A 24553-nucleotide genomic window follows, 5' to 3' on the forward strand; every position below is an offset into this window, starting at 1 on the left:
AACTTGCAGAACAATGGGAAGAGTTCAAGCACCAAATAAAATTAAAAGCTATTGATCGTTCTTGCACATTGAGTTATGAAAGGAAAAAGAAAGAAAAAGAACTCCGAAAGACTTTGGAAAGACTAGTAGACTTGGAGTGCAGACAACCGGGAGAGTATAAAATTGACATACGCAATATTAAGCAGAAACTTGCACTGCATGACGAGGAACGCTACCGCGGTGCACTCGTCCGTGCTAGGGCCGAGGCTTTAGCGGCTGGAGAGACGCCAACCAAAAGAGCGTTAGGGGTGGAGAAAACGAACGCTCGACGGAATCATATCGAGAAAATAGAGAAGGATGGTCACGAAGTAACTGATACGGACAGCATTTTATCCGTATTTTCAAGTCATTTTGAAAACCTTTTTGCGTGTAGACAGGCAAACCTAGAAAGATTTAAAAACGAATATTTAGGACTCATGCCGCAAGTGAGTGAGGAAGTGAAAAACGCTTTGGAATTATCTATATCTGCATCTGAAGTTGAACGGGCGATTGATAAGTTAAATCCTGGGAAATCTCCAGGACCAGATGGTCTTTGTGCCAAGTGGTACAAATGTTTTAAAAGCGAATTGTCTTCAATACTTGCGGGCGTTTTTAATGAGGCATATGAGGAAAAGAAATTACCACCATCCTTTGGTGAATCGCGTACCGTTCTGATTCCGAAAACAGACGAGGTTGAAAAGCTCAGGCACGTCACAGCGTACAGGCCAATCGCACTGACAAACGTAGACTACAAAATATTAATGAAAATTTTGGCGGCCAGACTTCAGTCAGTAATAAAAGATATCGTCGGTCCACACCAAACGTGTGGAATCAAAGGTCGGTCCATAGTTACAAACGTTCATAAAATGCGATCCGTGCTCGAATGTGTTGACACCTGTCATGCTCGTGTGTCCATACTCCAGCTGGATCTGGAGAAAGCGTTTGATTGCGTTTCCCACGCTCTTTTGTTTGCAGTATTGAAGCACATTAATGTTGGTAAGATAATTATTGACGGAGTAGCCATGCCATATCGGAACGGTAGTACGAGACTAATTATCAACAAGACATTGGGCCCCCCCATAAGAATCGAGCGCTCAGTGCGTCAAGGTTGCCCTGTTAGTCCACTTTTGTTTTGCATCTATATTGAAACTTTATGTCAGTCGATATTGCAGAATGACATCATTAATGGGTTTAGAGTACAATCTTCAGAGGTCAAACTACTCGCATACGCTGATGATGTTGCGATTTGTAGCACTACCTATGTCGGTATTGAAGAATCAATCAGAGTTTCTAAATATTTCGCCGAAGTTACAGGAAGCCACATAAACTGGGGTAAATGCCTCGGCTTCTGGCATGGATATTGGCCTTCAACACCAGAATTTTTCGCAGCCATTAAATGGACAAGAACGCCAGTTAAATATCTTGGAGTACCGCTCGAGTCATACAAAAGTACTGACGAATATTGGACACAGCAAACGAAAGAAATTAAAGAAAAAGCGAATAGGTGGAATGCAACTTATCTGTCCATGTTTGCTAGGGCTACTGCATGCAACTGGTTTTTTGTGTCTAAGCTGTGGTATGTGATGCAAGTGCTGTACTGTTCCCGGGTCAATGTGCAAAAATTACATCGGGTGTTTGCAATATTTGTGTGGGGGTCTAACTGGGAAAGGTGCAGTCGCACGAATTTGTTTAGACGGGTGAAGTGTGGAGGCCTTGGGCTAGGACATCTGTTTATCAAGCAGTTAGTAAATAGGTTTTTGTTTTTTCGTAAGACAAGAGATCCTTTCCTACTAACAGTGTGTCAAACAAGACTAAGTAGACTGTTGCCCGAGTTTGTTGTGAGCACCCATGTTACCCCAGGGGCTGTGCAAGGATACATGAAAGAAGTAGTGGCCAGCGTGCGGTTTTTGTGTGTTCGCTTTTCAACTGACTACCTGTGGTCTGTTGGAAAGAAAAAACTGTACAAAGATTTATGTGACACGATGCTCCCCGTCCCACTGTACAGAGCGCTATATACAGCACGCAAGGGTCAGAACGTACTTAAACGAGTAAAAAAAATGCCAGCAGCTCCAAGTGCGAAAACGTTCTTTTTTAAATTAGACACCGGAACACTTCCTGTAAGAACCTTCCTGGAGGAGCGTGGGTTTTATATGCCTTGGGGATCTCACTGTCTAATCTGTAAGAAACCGGAAACTATAGACCATGTTTTCCTGCAGTGTTGGGAAGGAGTTTATTTTTGGGACGTATTACAAAGGACAATCAAAAAAGAGTTTCCGTTAGACCCTCATGGTATCAGGTATTTGGCAATAGAGAACGAGGATGGATTACCTTACGATTTTATCATGATGACTGCCTTGCACAGTATATGGCGCTCTAGAATGGCTGGATTTCATTGTGACCCAGACAGAAGACCAGCAAGAGAGTATTTTAAGGAAAGCATCTCAAGATTACTTGAGGTAGTAAGAACAGACGAATGTGTACCTTTGTGGGTAGAAAGGGTAGAAGCCCTACTGACCATGAAGGAATTCTAGGATGCGATGTGTTATAGTTATGTTTTAAGTTTTTTTTGTATTGTATGTAGTGAATTGTAATATATCTTAGTAACCCGTTTGTGAAGTTTACCGGAAATAAAGAAAAAAAAATACGTAAAAATAGTGAAATAAGGAAAAAAATACGTAAAAAATAGTGAACTTCTTTGGTCTATGCATTCTTCGCATCCATGGCGCACCCCGCTTCTTAGTCAAATTTGTCTAGTTGTAAGATGTTTATTAGCCAACATAAGCAGTGGAGAGATAATATGCCAAAATAAATGAACAACATAGTACCGGTTACTACTTTTTTTCTTAAAATTTTAAAAATTACTATTAATGGGTGGTAACGGCTAGGGTAGTAAGAGTTACTAACTGCTGGAAGTAACAGCAAAGGTAGTAACTGTTACCACCCTCCTCGTTACTAACTGCGCTTACTACCAGGGTTGTAAAATATGTGACAAACCATTACTACCCCAAAGTTAGCTAAGTACTACCACCTTTTTTCTAAGAGTGTAGACCTATACTATACTATACTTTACTATACTATACTATACTATACTATACTATACTATACTATACTATAGGTGGGATAAAGTGCATATCTTCGAGCGTCCTTGCAAGCAGCCTTTTGGTCTTATACCGTTCAGTTGAATGGAACGGTACGAGAACAATAGTCCTAGCGATATCTACCTAGAATGCTCGATCCCCATGCAGGGAGCACGGGGATCTCCGGTGGATGCTTTTGCCGCTTTGCTGAGCGCAAAACCAACCCGTTATCGCGTGGGCTTTTTCTTCCAACTGTGCACCTTACAGGCTCGCTATAGTTTACCAATGCGCCGACATTACACGAAGCGAACGGAACTAATCGTTGGACACTTCCGGAAAGATTGCCCCTTATAGAAAGAAAAAAAGAAAATGATAAAAAAAGGCGAAGTTTGCAACAAGCCGCACAAGGCTTAATTCAACAGCGAAACTGGACGATTCTGAAGACTAATCTAGCAATAGATTCTATGGGTTGTTTATAGACCTTATCTATAGAAGGTGCAGGTTGTTTTTATATCGTTTCTACTCAGATCATTGCTAGGCTTTAGTTGGGTGATGCTTGTTGTTTATATCCATACGTTAATCTCCCAGCGTATAGATGTTGGACTGAAACTACATATATATAGTCACCAAGGGGCTAGTCAAGCCGCGTTTTTTATCGCAGCTTTTTTCCCGCATTCCACACCACACATTGTGTGGTGTAACACTGTAATGGTGAAACAAACTCCAAACTTCGAACTTCAAACCAATACCAAACGGATGTTGAAACGGCAGAGTCAGATACTAGCGCAGAGATTAAGCTTTCGCACCCCTCACAGCTGTATACGGGCATGTCATCGGTGACGTATAGTCATTCCATAGCATCGGAGTCTTCGTGCAGCCGCCGTTGCCCCTGTATAGTTCCGCAGTGTTCTCGTTGTGCATTACTCGGGCTCTTAGGCTTGCCACCTCTGCTTCGCAGTCACTTGTTGGGATAAAAGTTGCCGTCATTTACATAGGAAAGCACCGACCAGTCGTATTTCACCAATTTCTTGTGGCACATATACCGCTTATGATGATGATAGTTTCCTGATAGGTTACGGCTGTAGCTTAAACACGCAGCTAAAAAACAAAACTGGTGGTGGAGGAGAATTACCGTATACAAGAATTAAGAAAAAAAAATCTAGTATACGTCGACGCGCTTATTTTCTGTGCACCTCCAGTGAATGAGCGCTGGTCGTCACAATTAGCGGAACTATATATCGTCTGAACCTTGTAGAGTATAGAGAGCGCATGTGCGCCCGGAAATCTTACACTTTCTGGAAGAATTAAAGGTCACTATCCTTTCTATAACTTTGCTTCCAATAATAGGCGGTGGCCTGCGTCGCAACAAGCTGTCACTTATTTTTCGCCATTTCCTCTTCCGTATAGTTGAATTTATAGCTATTTCCTGCAAGCCGGCAGACCTTGCTTATCGAATTTCCGTGGAAATAAATGTTTAACTGTCAAGTAGTATACATCATATCTGCACATGCCCCGACTTCCTGGTTATGCATTTATTCTTCCTATAAATTACTGTTATCATAACTCTCGCTTCGTTCTTTCTGAGCTGCCTAATAAGCTAAATAGTTGGTACTTTTTTTTTCTTCTCCTATTTTATTTTCTGATCGAGCGGCTGCGATCTAAATAGTCCTGGAAATACCGGAGTGTGTCAGGCTTAGCCCGCAGATCGCCGTCCGATTGCGACGCCACGCTGCGGGGAGCGTGGACTACGGTCAAGCCGCGCAGTTGGAGCGGCTTAATTTATTACTTGCCTCGCGATAGCGAACGTGTTTCGCGCTGGCGGTCTTGCATCCCCGCTCTTTTTTTTTATAGTTTGAAGAAAAATTATCGTTCACTTCGTTTAGGGGTGGGCTATATTGTCGCCACCGAAACCGGCTTAGCAAGCTAAAACTGTCGCTCGCGGCCATTAGCGATATGGGCTCTTGTACGCACTTCTCGGAGCTCCTGTTCACACTGTGTCGTGCCATCGTATAAGCGCTTAGCGGGAGTTACTGCGTCGAAAAAAAAAAATGTAATGAAGAAACACCGCAACAGGAATCGCAGTTTGCCTGTGCGGTGTTGCTGGGGAACCGAAATTCTCGCGTTTTAACTTCTACGCGTACCAATACCATGATTTGATTAGGTGGGACACCGTTAATGTGGGACATCGGATTGGTTTTGACCACGCGAGGTTCTTTAAACGCGTTCACCTAAATATGATTAGTGTATATACACGAGTGCGTTTAGATTTCGTCTCAGTGTCGAAATGCGGCCGTTGTTGACTGCACTCGAACGCAAGATTGTCTGGCGACCCTGCACAAATGCGCGATATGCGCAAAACCACCGTGTTTGAAATTGATGGTGCTGTATGATGCTTTTATTGGTTGACCCTAAACTGCATGACGGATGGGAAAGAAAATTGGAAAGATTAGTCGAGTCCCACTCTCTGCCTGATGGACTGCAAGCTACAGGCCTTACTTTAATATTCCAAAATATGCGTTGCATTCTCGCTTTTTTAGTGTTTTAGTGATACGAGGAGTGAATTGAAAAAAAAAAGTGAGTAAATTTGCGGGAAACAGACCATTTGGATGTGGCATTACGTATATCTTAATTTTTTATTTCTTTTATGTGATGCAGACTTGTCATAAGGTAAGTACTAATAGCTAATGTTAATTCGACTAACAGGGCTGATATTGGCTGTAAGATAATTGAAGGTAATGTCATTATCATTACCGTTAATTACCATACAACCAATACCAGCCCTATTAGTCGAATTCACATTAGCCAACAGAGCTTACCTAAGCGTAAAGCTAACACACTTCTCTCCCAAATTACTTTCTTGAAATCGCCACTTAATGTTTGTACCGCCATATCACGACTCGCTTAAATTGACGCGACACTCTAATGCAATACGCTTTCGCACGCTCTGTCACGACGCCCCATCGAGGGAAGACGATGGCCGCCATCCACGTTATTTAGGCAACGCATGGGTGGAAAGGAGTTCATCATCATTATCGTCATTATGATAATCATCGTCAGCAGTCCGGTTTGCAGCGCACTCCCATCTCACCGCGGTTGGTGGCGTGGGAGGCGATTCACACTTGGAGAGGACTTCCTTCTTTATTCGCAGCACCGAACGTGGCGGGGCGCCTCAGAACGGCCGGGCAGCGAGTTTACAAAGGCGAGCGGATAAAGCCACCCAGAATGCACCGCGGGCCAACACTCTTGGAGGCTATGCATTTCCGCCGGCCTAACTGTGTCATCGCGCTGTCGCTCCCCGCACTTTCGTATAGTGTTGCAGCAGCCGCGCGGGGGGTCCCGCCCCTTGCTCGCAAAGGAAACCCCTCGCGGCTTTTGGACCTGCGGCGAGTTGAGTTGGATACTCGCGAAGAAATCGTGTGCGCCCACCTGTCGCCTCTCGCAACCGAAAGCCGGCTCGTTCATGACGCAAGTGGGCACTGGAACGACGTGATCAAGAAAAGGAAAACCCTCTACGATTGACATCTCGCAATCGGTTCATGTTTCAAGCAGTGCGCGCGCCTTGTATCGCCGCTGCGCTGCGCTCCTCGCTCTGCCCAACGTTTTGCCGGCCCGTTATCAACGATGTAAGTTTGGATGTTTACTAAGTCGTATGCAATCAACACAAAACGACGCGATCACGTACTTGTGCAAGCCTTGCCTCGTCGCTGGTCAGAAAGGGGCTTTCGGAAAAATCACATTCCGCTACGTCGCGGTCGTCACTTCAGGGTTAATTAGCTTTAGCTGATGCTCAGCACTGACTTCTAAGCTACGCATTATGAATAGGAACGTGCCATGCCACACGAAGACCTTCCAAACACCATTGTGCGGCTTAAAAAAAGTAAAGCTTCCGGCCTCGCCCGTTCATATATTCAACGCCTCCTTTGTATATTACACGGACAAGCTAATACGTCATCGTTAAGGCAAAAGAACGCCGCTGATTAAATATTGCCTATCGGTGCAAGTAAGGTTCGAACAAAAACAAAATTTTTCTGGTGCGTCCTGCAGAAAAAAGCGCTCGTGTTTTCTTTTCTTTTTTGGCGCTTCAGTGCAGCATGCATGTGTAATGCGGTGAAGCTGTGAGGGCACGCGCAACTTTATAATATGGGACCGAGCACCTCGACATGGTGTTTTTCTCTTTGTTTTTCTACAACCCGCCCTTGTCCAACAAGCAGTCATGCAAACTTGATGGCAAGTAAAAAAAAAACATGCCTGGCCACTAGTGCCACATAGCCGTCACATGAAATTGAAATAAAAGCAGGAGTGCAGACCATGCATAGAGATACACTGGAGGATGTTCTAAAGTATAGACGCTGCTCTGAATGAAACATAGAGAACTTTGATGCTAGTGTCTGTGGCAGCTACAACGCACAGCACTTCAGCTAGCATGGCAGGGAAGGGTAGTACACGAATGTGTCTAATGTTCGTTCTTTTAGCTCCGTGTGGCCTGGATTCGCTTTGCCACAAGACAAAGTTGAGCAAAGGTTTAAAATCAATGCATAGCTATAAACACAGCCACAAGTGCATGGGAAGCCTGCAAACACGAAAACTAGGCAAATCTGTGAAGTACCCATCATTCCCATGGCAACTAAACGACTGCAGTGCCAGAGTTACTTTTAGGAAACTATGAGACCATAAAAGTCACCCAGGATCTTGCAATTGCGCCTTGTTTTATTTTTGCATCATTTAAAAACAACGCTTTGCTAATGAAATGCCATTCGAAGTATCACAGGATCATTGCTTGCTTAGACCCCTCATCATCCAACCTTGTATAGGTGAGAGCCAGTCCTTACGCATGTACCTGTTCAAATAAACATCCGTTCATGTAACTGCCTGATCTGTGCAAGGATTATAAGATGCAATAAGACTTTACAATTCATTAGTATACACTTTAGAAACAGATATTGAATTCAATGCAGCAAATAGTTCAACTGCCTTTTGCAACACAGCATATGCCAGGTAGAAAATGCAGCAAAGGCAAATATATTCTGGAAATTGTTTTGCAAAGCTTTCACAGGCATGGTAGCAAATATATCGGTTAATGCCAGCAATGTCTATTTTCTGCGAAGCTCTAAAAAGCTTTTGCACGAGTTGTCTAAAATGCCTATACACCTCTTCAGCCTATGAACTTGGCGTTTCACTGCAATGTAATGTTAAAATCAGAGGAAATAGTAAACCGCCTGTAAGACTTATAAGCTGTTGTAAAAAGAAAAAGCAATATATTTCTTAATATTGAAGAAGCATTCTGAACAAAATTAGACCAACTGAGGCTGCCACAAGTGGCCTTGAAAATATAAAAATACTTGCCAACATAAGTTGCTGGTCTAATGTGGAGGCCATGCATTTCAGTCAGCTGTACACATCGATGCTAAGTCTTTGTAATGTTATGAAAATATTCATAATAGCACCTATAGACACAGCATAATACACCCAGTTTATTATGTCTTTTGGCATTGAGGATAAAAGATAGCTTATGCCTTTGCATACATTTCTAATATTTCTGCAGTTATGAAGATTAGAAGCTTGACGACTGCTGGCATACTAGTTTATGTTTCTCAAAGAGATGTGGACATCTAAAAATCCAGAAGCCCGAAATATAAATTTCAAAAAGTATGAGGGTATCCAAATTCAGAGCTGTGAAATGTTATGCTCACACCTCTTTTTAATCTCTATACGAAGTTTCGGTTCAGCAAGGCATTATACAAGTATCGATGTTCATATGCCTCATGACTGGCATGTGTATTTGCACAAGTTTTTCACTGCCATTCAGGGTTGTTGCAAGTACTGTACTGAGCATGTGTTCCTCTTTCCCCCTAAAATATCCCTGGTGACAGCACTGTTGCCAGCACCATAAATGAAGCAATGCAGGCAGTGACTACAGTGCCAAATGCATGAAACACCTCGACATTGAGGTCTCGTCATACAAACTAGCTAATCTCAAACTTTGCGAATGATTGGGCTACGGCCCAAGTGGTGCAAGGGTTTCTTGCGAGAAGGAAAAAAAGTAATAAAAGTGAACTGCTCTCTTAGCCCTTTCAGATACCACCTACGAAGAACTGTATGTACTTGTGTGAAACTGACATTTCAAGGCACTCGATATTCTATTGCAACAAAAATAGCGGCATAACACGAGGTGCATTCAAAAAGAAACCGAACTTGTGCTTTACTGTAGTCTTTGACTTTGTTTCTCGGCCACAAGTATGGCCAAACAAAAAATTTCATCTTGGAAGTGCCGCCTGCTGCCTTAGTCCATATCACAACTATGCGACATCTGGTGGAGGTGGTTTCTTTTATGTTCTGGGCGCCCCCATCAAGCCATGAACCCAGCTCCAGTGCCAAAAAAGATACCCGACGCCGACCTTGAGCCTGTAATCTTCAACTTCTTCAAACATTAATGTTTTTTAGATTACTGCGTAATTTTCAATAAAATAACTAGTGGTAATGGCAGTTCATTTCTCCAATCTTACCTCAACACTGTAGCAGCTTGGTGCAGCACATGGCAAATAGATTTAAACATGCGTAAATGTAAGCAAACATGCATAAGAAGATATGCAGACATCTTGCTAACATACTAGGTAAATGTCCTACGCAATCGGGTCAACTCATATAAATAATTAGGTGTTCTTATCTCATTGAACTTATCTCAGGCACCTCACACTGAATATGTTACTAATAATGCCGATCACAAGTTAGGCTACATACATTGCACCTTCTCAAAACCCCGATATACACTAAAGCTACTCCTATATGAAACATTATTACGCTTCAATCTTGAATATGCCTCTTCTGTGCGAGACCCTTGCCACGACAACTTGATTCACTTGTTTGTACAGAATAACTCCATCCACTTGAAACCTTCTCACTGTAATTGCATTGCTGGTATAACTTCAATTAAATCTAGCCGAAGCTTTGTTTCTTTTGCACCCCCTTGTAAAATATCCTATTTGGCTTCATTTCACGAATTATTCAGTCATACCACCCTGCATGACCAACTAATCCTGAATCCTCAGTACATATCCCATTGCAGTGACCTCGTCATAAGGTTGGCATCGCATTATGCAACTCCCAGTGTTTTCATCTTGTACATTGGTACATTGAAACCAACTACCTGAAGACATGTCACTATTAGTAATTGTTTTCCAAGAAACTTTACTCAGTATTCTGTAATTATGCAAAATAGACTAACTAACATTCTGTATTTACAGGCTGAATTATGTATTGTGTTTGTTGTCCTTACACAGCTAACATTGTGTAATGATGAGTTTATTCTTTGTTTAGTAACTTTTCATGCTGCATTTTCCTTGTCTACTTTGTAACCAGTCCCCTCTATTATGCCGTAAGGATATTGAGAGTAAATAAAATAAAAATAAATATGCAACTGTATGCTGCAAAACGAAGTTAAATAAAGAGATTAGAAAGTCAATATATATTGATGTTTCTTAGCCCCTACTAATACAAATAGAAAAATCAAGGGGTGTACACAATTGTGTACATAGCGTGTCAAACGGTTGACATTCACCCAGCATTCCTTGCAAGCACTGAAAGCCGATGATTCAGTCCTTTTTATGCCAACTTAGTCGGACATCAGGGGTTGGCACTCCTTTAAGAAGTGGAGTTCGCTTGTTTGGGATTAAACAAAACCAACTTCATGCTTCAAAAACTAACATTTTTCAGGCAAAGTAACATGAAGTATCAACATTTTTAGGCTTGCTCTTGTAATTATTACAGTTCATTTATAATTTTAGTGAGGTAAAAGGTTAAATTATGTGACAGCTTTGTGTTAGTAACAACAACAAAGCATTCAGAAATACTACACAAAGGCAGCTGCTGTCCCTATCACAGTACATGTTCACAATGAGGAGAACGTTACAATACCTTGTGTAGCACAAGTGAGAAAAAGACTCGACAGGTTTTCACACAACCAATGTTTTTTTTTTTATTTTCTGTCCCCCTCGCGCCAGTATTGCTGCTGCATCGCACGTGATCACGTGCATCCCCTTCTTCCATCACGACGCGATCCCCTTGCTGTTGGTGGCAACTACAACCCAGTGGCATTCAAGCCCTTAGCACCGAGGTTTGGTGGCCAGCCTGCAAGTAGGAAAGATACCAAAGTGTTTTTAAGTATCGCGTTCTGCGACCTGCTTTCAAGTCAATTTTTATTCTAGTTTCTCAGAACTTTGCAAGGAAATATGAGGAAATGGAAACAGTCAGCAATCCTAGATGTATCAGAACTATAGTACAAGTAAAAAAGAAGGCAGGAAATTGAACACACAGAGAAGCACACAAGCAGCACAATAAAGAGGACCCCAAGACATAATGCATACAACACCATGAGAAGTGCATTGTGGATGACATATTTTGATCATTAAGCTTACCAGATATATTTTCGGCAAGCAGCACACCTACAGGGTACTGCACATGGAGATGCATGTCAACTGTGGGCACACAGTATTGAGTTAACATGGCTCACATTTTTCTATGCTTCATGGGCATGTAGGACTGCCTTGTGGGGGTGCGCGGCAATGGATGGTGGCGCTTGTGCGCTGAGAAGCAGCAAATGTGGCTCAATAAGGAATGAAAGCACCATTTGCAAGAAAAAAAAAAGAGAGTTCAATTATTTTGTATTAACGACGTGTTACTATTATGTCTTTATTGTACCAAACTCATGAAAATGAACATTGGTGATTTTATTATTTACAAGTAAGCAAATACACAAGTGAAATAAAAACTGTCTGTTTGCATCATTTTTCACACACCCTACGGGCATTGAGAGACCATCTGGAGCTTTTGGTGGGTAGGGCACAATGACGATAAATCTATTCTAGCTTTATTTAGCGCTCATAAGTATGTAGGATGACTGCCAGTTGGGCGTGTTGGTAAAGGTTCATGATGAAACAAGTGCAAACAAGTGCAGTGTCCTCTCCGAGTCTGGGCTCATAAGTAATTTAGTCATTCAAATGCAAGCTCTGAAGGCCAGAATGCAAGGCAGCACCCCAAGTAAGTCTTTCACTTTCAAGTGACTATGATAGTCCTCCACTGCTTTGCTGTTTTGTATCGCAATAAAAACCATACGTCTGAAGTGTCCAACATTCCAACGGCTTCTCTGGCGAGTGTGTAGAAATTCTCGGAAAAAATTTTTTATTCTGCGTTCAGTATTTTTCCATCGGAGTGATGAACGCCCGGAACGATGGCTGGTGGACGTGATCACAGTGGTGTGAAAGTCAAAAACTGAAACCGTGTGCAGTTTTTGCAAGGCCTTCACCAATAATACTACATACACCGTACTGGTCGTATAAAGCATGGAAATTGTCAGATAATGTATTACTGAAGTTTCTCCAGCTTTGTTTAGTTAGCCTCAAAAACCACCACAGTTGAGGGGAAGAGTTTGTTCCAGCAACACTGGTACGCCAGCATTTTGAAACGAACTGTAGTGGTTTTACTCCTGCCAAGTGTGCATGCAACTAAAACAAACATGAAATGTCCTTCACAAAACAGCAGAATGTCCCCGCTGTCTTGCAGTTGTGTTTAGGTGTTCTGCGATGCATATGGGATGAGAGCCAGCATGGGCAACATGATTAAGCGAAACGTGATGGCAAAATGTTCTCCAATGTTAGAACTTTGATAAGTACTGTTGTGCACTTTAAGCACAAATGATCGCGCAACATTACTAGATGACACTGGACCCACGGGCAAGGTTTGAAAATTTACTGAAATCAGTTGTGCTAATACTTGCCAAAGACTTTTTTGTTGTTGTTGTTGAGAGCGGCGCCAGGCGCAGCACTCGCTTTTCTCCGCCGTAGGCAAGCACGCGACCGTCTCGCCGGCAGTGCCACGGTGCCTCCTTGAACGCGTGATAAAACAAGCAAAAGTGCTCTCTTGTGCAGTCTAAAGTTGCCTCAAGGGAATGAAATGCAATTTCAAGTTAAACATGTTTGTTTTAAAGCAAAGCCAGCCTACTTGCGAGCATTTCTGTGTGGATAAATTGAACCACATAGCTGCTGGGTGATGCCAGCAGTTGCTTTGTAGATTTTCAACATCAAAATTACTCCTTTTATATGGTAAAAAAACATGCTCATTGGTGCTGATGAGATTAACAATCTTCTCATTTTCACCATAATAAGCAAAATGTTCTGTGCAGTTGACAGTCCCTTTAAAAAAATTGTACGCCAATATTACAGCTTCATTGCACTAGAAATACTGCAAATTGATTACATATGTTGAGCCCTCCTCGCAGCGAATTCCGAATATGCATGAAACCTGACAAGACAGCTTGTATATGCTTGGTAATCTTCAGTTCTACCATTCAACATTTGATTGAAAAATATAGCCCTCCAACAGTTCGCCCTGTCAGAAAACATGCATGTGATTTTCGGCCACAACTTCTTTCACGCACCTGTCCAAAACAGCCAGAAGAAGCAAGAACTGCAAGGTTTAGTGATGGGCAAATAGTTATGTGAGGTTGAAAAAGTAGTAATTTGGTTGAATCATTTAAAATCAAGCATTTTTATTATAATAAATCCAATAACCTTAAACATTTTACGAATAAGAAATAGGCTTGTACGAATATCACATGCGCTTGTGTAATTTCTTCGCCTCTTAGCAGTGTCCTTTTTTGCTCTTATACCAGGAATGTCTCTTTCTTGTAGATATTAGCGAACTCACTTCGGAGTCTACTCACTCTGACTCGGATCGAGACGCTAGTCTCAGAATGAGTTAACATTTCTGTGAGTGTGCATCTAAATGAGTCCGTCTCTGGAAAATTTTGGTGTTTCTGAGTCCGAGCAAGTCCAAAGTGCAAGATACATTTCCTGAGGGAATCTAAGTTCGATTTTTGTTTGCCAAGCTATGGTCATACCTACTCGTCTTCAGTATTACTATCCGCTTTACCTAGATCAGCGTTCATACTCGCGTCAATGCTCACATATTTCAAAGCCGTGTCTTTTATATACCATTTGAATATTTATTGATCAGTGGCATGAATTACATGGTGGAAGGCCTCGATTTTTCCCTAACCATTGACAACTAAAGGAAGTTGGTGATAACCTCTCCTTCAATACATTTAATAACAAAAAAGTTGGTGATGAATATATATTGCGCTGTCATCTCTCAAGAAAAACGACCTTACTGGTTTACGAGCACTTGTAACTCATATTCGAAGGCACCATAAGAAAAGGTGCCAATAAGAGTATCGATTACGTGAAATTTTGGTGTTAAAAAGCACTGGCATTGTGGTCGAAAAAGACAGTGAGTCCGAGCGAGTCCAGCTGAACAAATTTTTGTGATAGCCGAACCCGCTCGGACTCACACTCACTAAAATTTTCTTCAAACAAACTCTCTCGGACTTCGACTCACAAAAATAATGCTTATCCAGACTCAGACTCATAATGTGAGTCTGAGTGAGTCCGTGCGAGTTGGCCAATGAGTGAGTTCGTGGACCTATTGCCCGAACTCTCTCTTCTTTTTAATATACTGGTAACAGATGCAAACTTACACTTGTCTTCAACCTTGAAACTTACCATAAATGTTACTGCTCTCTATAGTTTATTAAAAAGCAAATAGCAAACTCAAATTCAATAGAAAATTATTAGCCAAGGCTATTTATATTTTTTTATTCACCCACGAAAATTGTTCTCACAACAGCCACGACTTTTCTATGCTTTTATAACTATGAACAGCTTTCAACTTTATTGCATTATCTGCCAGGCCCCACAGATATTCATGAGTGACAATTCGAGTGCTGAGAAGGCCGCCCTACAGCAGACATGCCCGTCAGCAAGGCAGCTTTTGTGCCATTTTCATGTGGCACAAGCGGAGTGGCGCTGGCTGACGACATCTCACAACTCTGTCGACAAAGATCAGAGGAGACGATTCATGTCTGCCTTCCAACTGGCAAGTTTTTTTACAATCTAGTTGTAACTCTAGCTCTAAGATACGAGGTGCATTCGTTGCATCTGCACTTAGTGAACAAATTCACAATGGTCTGCTATTTTAGCATTCGTTTCATGTTTCCAAGATGATGGCGCTGGCATAGCAGCATAGGTGCATAAAAAGCACAGCTGTCCTGCAAGGCTAGTGCATGAATTACCTTCACTTCCTCGCGATATAATTTGGAGTGTATGCCGCACAAGATTCTCTAATCTGCAGATGAAAACGCAGACAGTATTTGTGTCCATTTTAATCACATTTAAAAAGTACACCAGTAAACGTCTGGTGGGTTCAAATGATTTCGAATGCCATAAAATGAGGCTTGTACAAATATTCAAATGCTTTGAATATTCAAAATAATAATGCAGTACTCAAATTTGATTTGAATCAAAGTTAAATTGCTGAAATTTTTGAATTATTAAAAACGAACAAAATAGGTGTATATTAGTCCACACATAACACTCTGTAAAGGTGGTTTCTTGGCAGTGGAGGGATGCTAAACCATGAAAGCAGTTACCCAAGCACATTAGACCAGATTTAAAAGTGGTTTCACTGCAATGAATTGGTGCTAAGCCGTGAAAACACGTAATCAAGAGAAATTCGCACTGCAGCAAAGCCCCACTTCAAGGTTTTAATAAAGAATTACAATGACATTGATACTGCTTTTTTTGTTGTTTTCAGTTTAAAAGCTCGTTACACAAATTTATATGCTCCAAGTAAAAAAAAAATTGAAACGCAGCATATTTTACTGGCTATTACTTGGACTGCACCAAAAGCCGAATGCTGCTACAATTCGAAGTTGTTGCCACTTCCTTTGATGAAAAAAAAAAAAGTGGCCTTTGCATAGGCCCTGTTTCAATTTTTAAAGATCTGTGCAAGTTTGTTTGGCCATGACAAATATGCCCCTTTTTGTTTATATTATGCAATATATATACTATTACAATTGAATTAGATATTATTCGACCAAAATCACTATTCGCTTCGAATTCACTTCGAACCTAAAATTCCCTATTCGCACAAGCGTACAGAAAATGTCAGCAGCATCAACTTTTATGGACCACCGCTTGGCAATTCGTAGAGCAGACCGCGGCAATCAATTTCCAGATTACAGCGCTGCGCACCGTGCACAGCCTCCATTTAGAAAAACAATTCCCGCGCTCCTTTCCTACACCTGACCAATCCTTCTTTCATGAGCAGTGACACAAATTCGCCGATCAGCGACTTGACGAAGCACGCAGCTCATCGATTGGGTTAAACCAGTCACGACGGCAGGCTACGCTTTTTCCTCCCTTTGAAATAGAAGGGTGGCGAGACCGCACGAAAATTTGAAACTAGCTGAAACCAATGTTCTAACCCCTGTGAATTCCTTAATAAAGTATTTGCAAAATCCTTGAGGAGGCAGCATGTTCACGGAGCAAAGGTGCAGATATTTTTTATTTTTGGTCCTTGGGGGTTGTTTACTGGCCTTTTGAACTGGGGCAAGCATGTGCAGACCACAAAGTGACTTCAATGCAGACAGTGAAGCATGAATCTGTATTATGGTGCAGTTTAAAAAAAGCGAAAATATCCAAATACGAGCACCTCATTGAAAAATTTCCTGCTATCTGCAGGTCATGTATGCAGACACAGCAGAAAAACTTGAAGCTGCCATTGCCGAAGTTAAGGCCCTACAACACGATGCCTTCGTGTCTAGAGTTCTGACATTCTTGCGCCGACAAGAAGAGTGGGTGCAGCTCTACCGTTTGGACGTGTTGACAAGGGGCCACAACACCAACAATTTTGCGGAGGCAACCATACGCGTGCTCAAAGACATTATCCTGAACAGAGTCGAAGCATTCAATGCAGTCGCACTCGTAGACTCTGTGGCTCTGGTGTGGGAGAAATACTTTGAAAGCCGTATCCTCCGCCACGCCTACAGCCGTGTTGCAGCCCATCAACTACTGTACAAGCGGCTGCTGTCGAGAATGCCGAAAGATGCAGCCGAGGCCATCCAAGTGGTAGGCCAGGGACAGTACATTGTGCCTAGTGCGACCCACCCCAGCTCCAGTTATGAGGTCTATGCTGACATAGGACTATGTACATGTCTCTTTGGTAAACAAGGTGCATTTTGTAAGCACCAGGCTTTGGTGCAGAAAAAGTACGGAGGACTGTTTCCGAATGCTCCGGCACTGAGTACTGACGACCGGTACCAACTGGGACAGCTGGCCCTGGGCGAGAAGTGTCCCCCCAGGATATTTTTCGAACCCTTCCAAGAGGAGGAGCCCAGCCGTAGCTCCAGAACCACGGCAGGTACCAGTGCCCAGCAGAAGGAGCCAGACGAACTCCAAGCATTGCAAGGCACCAGCACGCAAGAGGCCACACACCTCGCACCTGTACCGTCGGTGCCTGATGCAGCCCAACTTGCCCAGGTAGGACAAGCCCCTTGAAAGGGCCCTGAAGTACTTTTCAATTAAACATAGGGAATGCTACTGAACAGTAGTCAAGGCTTCTTTTATTCCTGTAAGCATATTATTGTGCTCTACCGCACTCACGAATTTACAATTTCATATTGGTGGATGTCATCATTCTGAGGGCGATTTCAAGATTTCAACACTATTGGTGTCGTATTGTTCCATGTTTGGAACTACAGGTCACCAATTGTTGGTATTAGCAGCACTTCCACTAACAGAATAGTCAAAACAGGTGACAGGAAAACCTTAACTTAAATTGACTCCTCAGCTTGAACTTTATTCTCGAGCTGTTGTCTGCAGTTAAAGAGGAGCAAAATAAATGTGCAGTTCTTGTTGGTGTGCTGTACACTTGAAGTATATTTCTTTCATCACTTTTGGTGCAGGCCCAAGAACATGCATACGAGTTCCTGGAGGTCCAGTTGCGGCGTGTGCATTCTATGAATGCACACAATCCAGCTTACCTTGATATCGTGAAGGGCCTTGCAGAGGAGCTTGCTCGTGTTCAGAACAGCAGCGATGGGACAGGACTGATGCTGGCATTCAAGGCTACCGCTGCAGCAAGACGTCGCCGGGCCCGTCACATAAGGGTGCAACCGACCAGCACTGCTAGGCGTAGGCCAGGGCTTACAAGGGGGTCCAAGAGGGTCCCTACAGGGCGCCCAGCAGTTGAGCCAGCTGCCAAGAGAGCAAAGAAGAGGCCCCATTCTTTGAGCCACAGCATAGAGAAAAATGTGCCTGGTGCAAGGCTGCACTGAATGGCAGCTGCCTCACACCAACTGGGCTCACGACAGTTCTAGGCACAGAGCCAACTTGGTTTCAAACATCATTTCTACGGTTTTACGTGGCGAAACGATGATATGATTGTGAAGCACACCGCAGTGGGCGACTGATGATATGTGGGGTTTAACGTCCCAAAACCACCATATGATTGTGAGAGACGCCGTAGTGGAAAGCTCCGGAAATTTCGACCACCTGGGGTTCTCTAACGGGCTCCCAAATCTGGGCACACTGGCCTACACCATTTCCACCTCCATCGAAAATGTAGTCACCACAGCCGGGATTCAATGCCACGACCTGCGGGTCAGCGGTTAAGTATTTTAGCCAGTAGACCACCGCGACGGGGCCCACAGTGGGTGACTTCGGATCAAATTGGGCCATGTGGGATTCTTTAAAGTGAACCTAAATCTATGCGAAGGAGCAGCTCATCGCCACCGCTGCACTTGATGCTTCATCTTTGATTGAACCAAAGCGAGAACGACTCCTCGCATTAGCTGTAATATCATAACCTTACAATTGGTCACCTTAGCCACAGGCAGAAGCATTTGGCTCTGCACTATTACCTCAGTATCATGCATACAGCCTTGTCAAAGCTGATGTTAAAGAATGGTGCCCACTAATCCCACTAGTCTCTTGGATCCACCAGGTGTGGCCCTCACAAGTCACAATCAGATACTCATCAATGTTGTGCAGTAACATTGTGCCATTCCACCATGAGCGACTTTTGTTTCGCCTTACCGTCAGGAGTAACGAGCTCTTCAATTGCGTTTTTTGAGTGGCGGTGGGGTTAATGTCCAAACCACGACACTGACAGTATAGTTATGTGCCGCTTACTTAGAAACCGAAGAAGTTAAAAGACTAGGTGGTGCCTGTCCTGGCCATCGTGGTTGTTTTCAACCGCAGTATTGTTACTATGAATATTGTAAATACACTCGTTTTCTGTCATCTCCCCGTAACATCTTAGGTGGAGGTGCTGGACACATCAGGAGCACACAACGGAACTTCGCAGCGGGCGTATTCTTGGACAGTCCATCATGCCGGCAGACAATTCTGCTGATCCAGCCCCCGCTATGCCGAATGCACCCAGTCACATTGTCGTGACCCACCTCCGAGGCCCAGGCCCCTTCTGCAGGACTGATAACAGTCAGGTGGAGAAGTGGCTGGCCAACTAAGAGTGCAGCAGCAAGACCAATCGCTGGGATTCGACTTTGATGCTTGCAAACGTCAGGTACTACCTCAGGGGTAGGGCCAACGTGTGGTTCGACACACACGAGGAGAATTTAAACCTACGTAACAAAAAAAAGACGTATATAAACAAAAAAAATGAAACACCTTTTTGGAAAGCCCATTGCATGCCAAGAGAAAGAACTCTCGTGCCGTGCCCAAACCTCAAAGGAGCTGCACATGGTTTACATACAAGATGTCTTAGCCTTGTGCGGGCAAGTTGATAGCCAAATGGCCGAAGCCAACAGTCACCCACATTAATGAAGGCATCGCTCACGACGCCCTTCACTTGCTCGTGTACAAAGACTGCTCCACCATTTACGACATTATCAGGGAGTGCTGAAGTTTCGAAGAAGCAAAAAGCCGACATGTTACGCAGCAATTTGTTCAGCTCCCTACCACTGCTGCCACGTCGTCGTGCAAAGACGTCTAGATCCAGCCGCCGCCCTGTACCAAAAACTTCCTGCGTCTCGTGCGGCGTAATATCGAGGCAGCAACTCCATCTGCTCCCCAGACTAATTCTCACGAGGAGGCCCGCCCGACAGTGTCATTAATTCAGGCCGCCGTGCGCGAAGAACTGGCGAATGCAGGCATCCAGCCTGTATGTGCCCAAAGTCGTTCTACGTCAGCCCTGCTCCATACTACCAGCCACAACTGACTTATTCCGGGTACCATGATTCGAACCAGTGGCGCACGCGAGAAGACGGGTCGATATGCTTCAACTGCAATGGCGCCGGTCACATTTCCCTCTATTGTCGCTATCGTCGGCCATCGTCTCCTCGTGCACCATGCCGTCCAGACGACACTTCATCCTCCCCTTTGCACGCCAATCCACTGAACACTAATGCCCGAACATCAACCCCACATTATGAGCCGTCGCCGTCTCCCCAGACCCAACGACTTTCTCGGTTGCTTATGTCCCGTCGCTCCCCCTCACCGTCCTTCCTCGGGAAAACAGACCAGTGCAGCTCCCGGAAGGTGATGCGGCCTTGACTGATCGACTCGGAAATCCTCTGTTAACTCTGGCATCTCGACAAAAGCTTACGGATGTAGATGTAGAGGGCATGCCTGTTTCAGCACTCATCCACACAAGGGCTCAATAATCATTGATGAGTGCTCACCTTTCTCGTCGTCTTCGTAAAGTCGTTACACGCGCCTCATCACCTGTTGTTCGCGAAGCCAATAGCCGTACACCTACCGTCCTTCGAATGTGCTTTGCGCATGTGAGCTTCGATGACCACAACACCTCAGTTCTCTTTGCTGTTCTGGACGTTGCTCCTTGGACGTTCTACTGACGCGAAGATTAGTTTTGCCTCACTATCTTGTGACTGTTTCTGCGAACAACTTTTGCACACCTGTCCTGAACTTTGGACGCTGCGCACAACTGCTTCCTGAAGGTATCTCGCTGGGCACAATATCACCTTTAGACGCAAACAACCCTGTTGCTCTGGCCATTGATGCCCCACAGTCGCCTCCAGGCAGCCCTGCTGCTGGCCCAACACCTGATGACACATTCGAAAACATGATTGCCTGCCCGAACCCTGATCCTTATAAAAGCCAGGACCTACACCTTTCGTAGGAGACATACCGCAACTTTTGATTTCGCTTCACCCAAACTTGGACAAACATATCTAGTGAGGCATCGAATCGACAACGCGGACACAACACCCATTCATCGACACCCTTAGCATGTCTCCGCGACCGATCGCAGCGTCATTCAAACGGAAGTTGATGAAATACTCTCTAAGGACATCATGGAGCCATTTTCGAGCCCTTGAGCGTCGCCCATAGTATTTGTAAAAAACAAAGACAACACCTGGCAGTTCTGCGTCGACTGCCGGCATTTCACCAGCACTTCAACAAAATCAAAAAATACTTCTGCCTATTGCTGCAAATAGACGACGCCATTGATTCCCTTTTGGTGCACGGTACTTTTCTTCCATCGACCTTCGTTTGGGCTATTGACAAATAGCTGTCGATGAAAATGATTGGAAGTTAAGTCATGCCCTTTGGGTTGTGTAATGCGCCAGCAACATTTTGAGCGTGTGATGGACTCTCTACAGAGGGGGTTTCAAGTGGTCCACATGCCTCTCTGCTGCCTGGACAATATCGTAGTTTTCTCCCCTTACATTCATTAGTCACCTGCAAAACTTGTCGGCCATATTGCAAGTCTTTCACATTGCTGATCTTCAACTCAACTCTTCAAAATGCTGCTTTTTGCGCCTGTAGATCGCCGTGCTTGGCCATCTTGTTGACGCTGCAAGTAAACGAGCTGATCCAGCAAAAATATGCGCCGTCATCAACTTCCCTATTACAAGTTCTTCCAAAGAGGTTCGCTCGTTTTTTTTGGCTCGTGCTTCATCCAATGTGCTTCAAAAAATAAAAAAAAACCTTTTTGGAAAGTCCGTTGCACGCCAACATAACGAACTTTCGTGCCGTGCCCGAACCTCAACGGAGCCGTACATGGTTTACATACAAGGTGTCTTAGTCTTGTGTAACATATACGTCGTAACACGAGGCAGCTGGCTGTTCGCCTTTATTTTATTTGACTGAAATCCAATGTTGCCTATGGACACCAATGATGCCTCCTTCAACATGCCCACCCACTGAATACGCTCAATAAGCTATAGCCCATGCCGACCATACACGTCAACTTGTGTGCGTTCGGCTAACCGACTCACAAGCGGGCCAACGATTTCGTTATGAGAGCAGTCATATAAACACTCACTTGCCTCCAGGATTCCTGTGCTGTGGTCTCCAGCACGCTGTATTGGGCTTTTTACAAAGCTACTGTTCCCGCCATCCGAACCGTACCCTATGCACTGCCAAGTGACCGTCGTGACATAAGAAATTGAATTGTCTTTGTCCTCGTTGACTCAACCCCGTACCAACATCGTTTACGTTGTACGTCTGAAGCCATGTCATACACCGGGCTGCCGCAACGCACATGTATAATAACCACCTCTATACCGTCTTTCTCTGACTGCACCGAGTCGGTGCCTTCACCGCCGGAGGGTAACGTTATGTGCCGCTCACATAGAGAGGACGAAAAAGTGAAGGACTAGGTGGTGCCTGCTCTCGCTATCGCAGTTGTTTTTACCCGCATTACTGTGACTGTATATATTGTAAACATACCTGTTTTCAGTCATCTACCAGTAACAATATCATTTATGAAACACCCGTTGGGGCACAGACATATTTTCGGAGAAGGTTTTTGGGCTATGATTCTATTTCGTGCCTTACAAGGTTTTACAGCGAAATACTGAAGTACCCTATGAGGTTCTCCCAGAAGGCACCTCAAGAAACTGCTATTAGCTTCCAGAAAGTGTAGTCGGGCGCGTTTTTAGACTTTAACCGTACTTTTCTTGCTCCGAATCGTCTAATTAGCAACATTACAGTGTATTGACAACTTAGCATGGTTTCTTTTAATTCATCTTCTCCATTTTGTTGTTTGCTGTTTATTCTTATTTGATACCTTGCTTGATAGCGGCCGATTGAGCTATTTTGCGTTATGACACGCCGTCCCATTGTATAGTGCACTCACCCTTTTTCATTCCAATGTGCTGCATCGAGACTGCCACCGCGGCCGGGATTTCAATGCCGTAACCTGCAGGTCACCACTAGATGTGGTGGGTTGGTCCTCAGTGCTGTCGGCCCACATCACTCAATGTATAAAACGGTACCAGAACACCACTTGTCACCACCAAGTTCCCTGCAATGCACCCTTATGTGTTGACCCGGCAAACTACCTGTGCTGTCAGCAATAGTATGCCCTTCTGTGAACACCACATCATCCAGTGCATCATTATATGATGGCCAACTACGGAGCCCACATTTTTAGTACCGATGTGCCACTTGCATTTTTAATTTTAGCTCAAAACAACAAAGCCCTACTCTAGTCTCAAGATGGCTGAGCCTAATTGCAGTATAGTGCTTTCTGGTCAACAGAAAGTCAAATTGATATTGCCTGTGTATGCACCATGCTTCATCTGTGTACCTTACACACATTGGCATGACAGCATCGTGTCGATAGTGTCCATTTAATATACGTGCCTGCTATGCCGCTACCACTGAAATTCTAACAAAGACTTTGTGCTTTTTGAATCAATACTTCTTTGCAGACTAGTTGGTTTCATACTTGAAAACTCTGCTTGCAGTGCAAGCTGATGGAAAAACGAGAAGGGGGACAGGAAAGAGTACGCTCTTTCCTGTCTCCCTTCTCAATTTTCCTTCAGCTTGCACTGCAAGCAGAGTTCATTTTGCTTTTCAAAGTTATTACCATGACTGTTCATACATAAACTTATCAATGTGTACATTCACGTATGTCTATGCTTGACACATAAAGTGTTATCTTTGTTGTGCCATTCTCCTGTAGATACCTTCAGTGTTCTCTCATGAAACAGTTTTCATGTTAATAAATTATTATCGCATGTATTGCATATTTATTTTTGCATGGGTATGGTGGTTACAACAGTTGGCAGCTGTGATTTTAGTAAGCTTTGCACTAATACATTATTTTATTAAAGAAGCCTCTCAAAGGAGACATCATGCAAAGTAGAGCCGCATGGAATGCACTCGACAGTTTCATAGAGAAGGGTGGCAGATTATTTTCAGACCACATAATAACACAGGGGGGGCGAAAAAAAAAAGCGACAACCACGAACGGGCGAGGATAACTGCGAGTCTAACTTGCCTTCACCTGAACACGGGGCCGTATTGCAGTGAAGCCATGAAAAAAAAAAAAAAAACATCCGATAAGTTTAATTCTCTTGTCTCAAATTAGTTCGACTAAAGACAATGTCTTGAGACTGCATGCTTTACTTTTAGTTTCGACATTGTGGTAGTGACGCACGACAAAGTTTTGCGCGCAGGCTTTCAAGGATTTTACGATCGCACGCATGTATCACCACTACATTTCTGTCCTTGCTGCCCGAGCACAGTTCGTAGCCTTATTTAAAACGACAGTATCGGAAACTCGCTTTCAATAACAGCATGCTGAGAATCGCCAGAAACTCACCAAGTGGAGTGCAGTAATCCCCGGTGTGG

The 24553-nt window shown here is 43.8% G+C and overlaps 2 protein-coding genes across 3 annotated transcripts in view; both read left to right on the forward strand.

Moving 5' to 3' along the window:
* LOC119171561 (uncharacterized) overlaps positions 1–24553 on the forward strand; it is a 160484-nt gene that overhangs the window by 28350 nt on the left and 107581 nt on the right. The window lies entirely within an intron of this gene.
* Positions 14784–23941, forward strand: LOC142814193 (uncharacterized). The gene is made up of 3 exons (XM_075892336.1): positions 14784–15020; positions 16667–17464; positions 17890–23941. The coding sequence occupies exons 1-3, from the start codon at positions 14799–14801 to the stop codon at positions 18259–18261; spliced, it is 1392 nt and encodes a 463-aa protein (XP_075748451.1). The 5' UTR covers positions 14784–14798; the 3' UTR covers positions 18262–23941.

The sequence above is a fragment of the Rhipicephalus microplus genome, chromosome 4, assembly GCF_043290135.1.
Source record: "Rhipicephalus microplus isolate Deutch F79 chromosome 4, USDA_Rmic, whole genome shotgun sequence".
Taxonomy (NCBI): domain Eukaryota; kingdom Metazoa; phylum Arthropoda; class Arachnida; order Ixodida; family Ixodidae; genus Rhipicephalus; species Rhipicephalus microplus.

Excerpts from the sequence above, each read along its gene's own strand:
- LOC142814193 (XM_075892336.1), top strand. The coding sequence starts at position 14,799 with ATGAACAGCTTTCAACTTTATTGCATTATCTGCCAGGCCCCACAGATA. Across the intron at positions 15,021-16,666 it reads TCATGTCTGCCTTCCAACTG|GTCATGTATGCAGACACAGC; the intron begins GCAAGTTTTTTT and ends TGCTATCTGCAG. Across the intron at positions 17,465-17,889 it reads ATGCAGCCCAACTTGCCCAG|GCCCAAGAACATGCATACGA; the intron begins GTAGGACAAGCC and ends CTTTTGGTGCAG.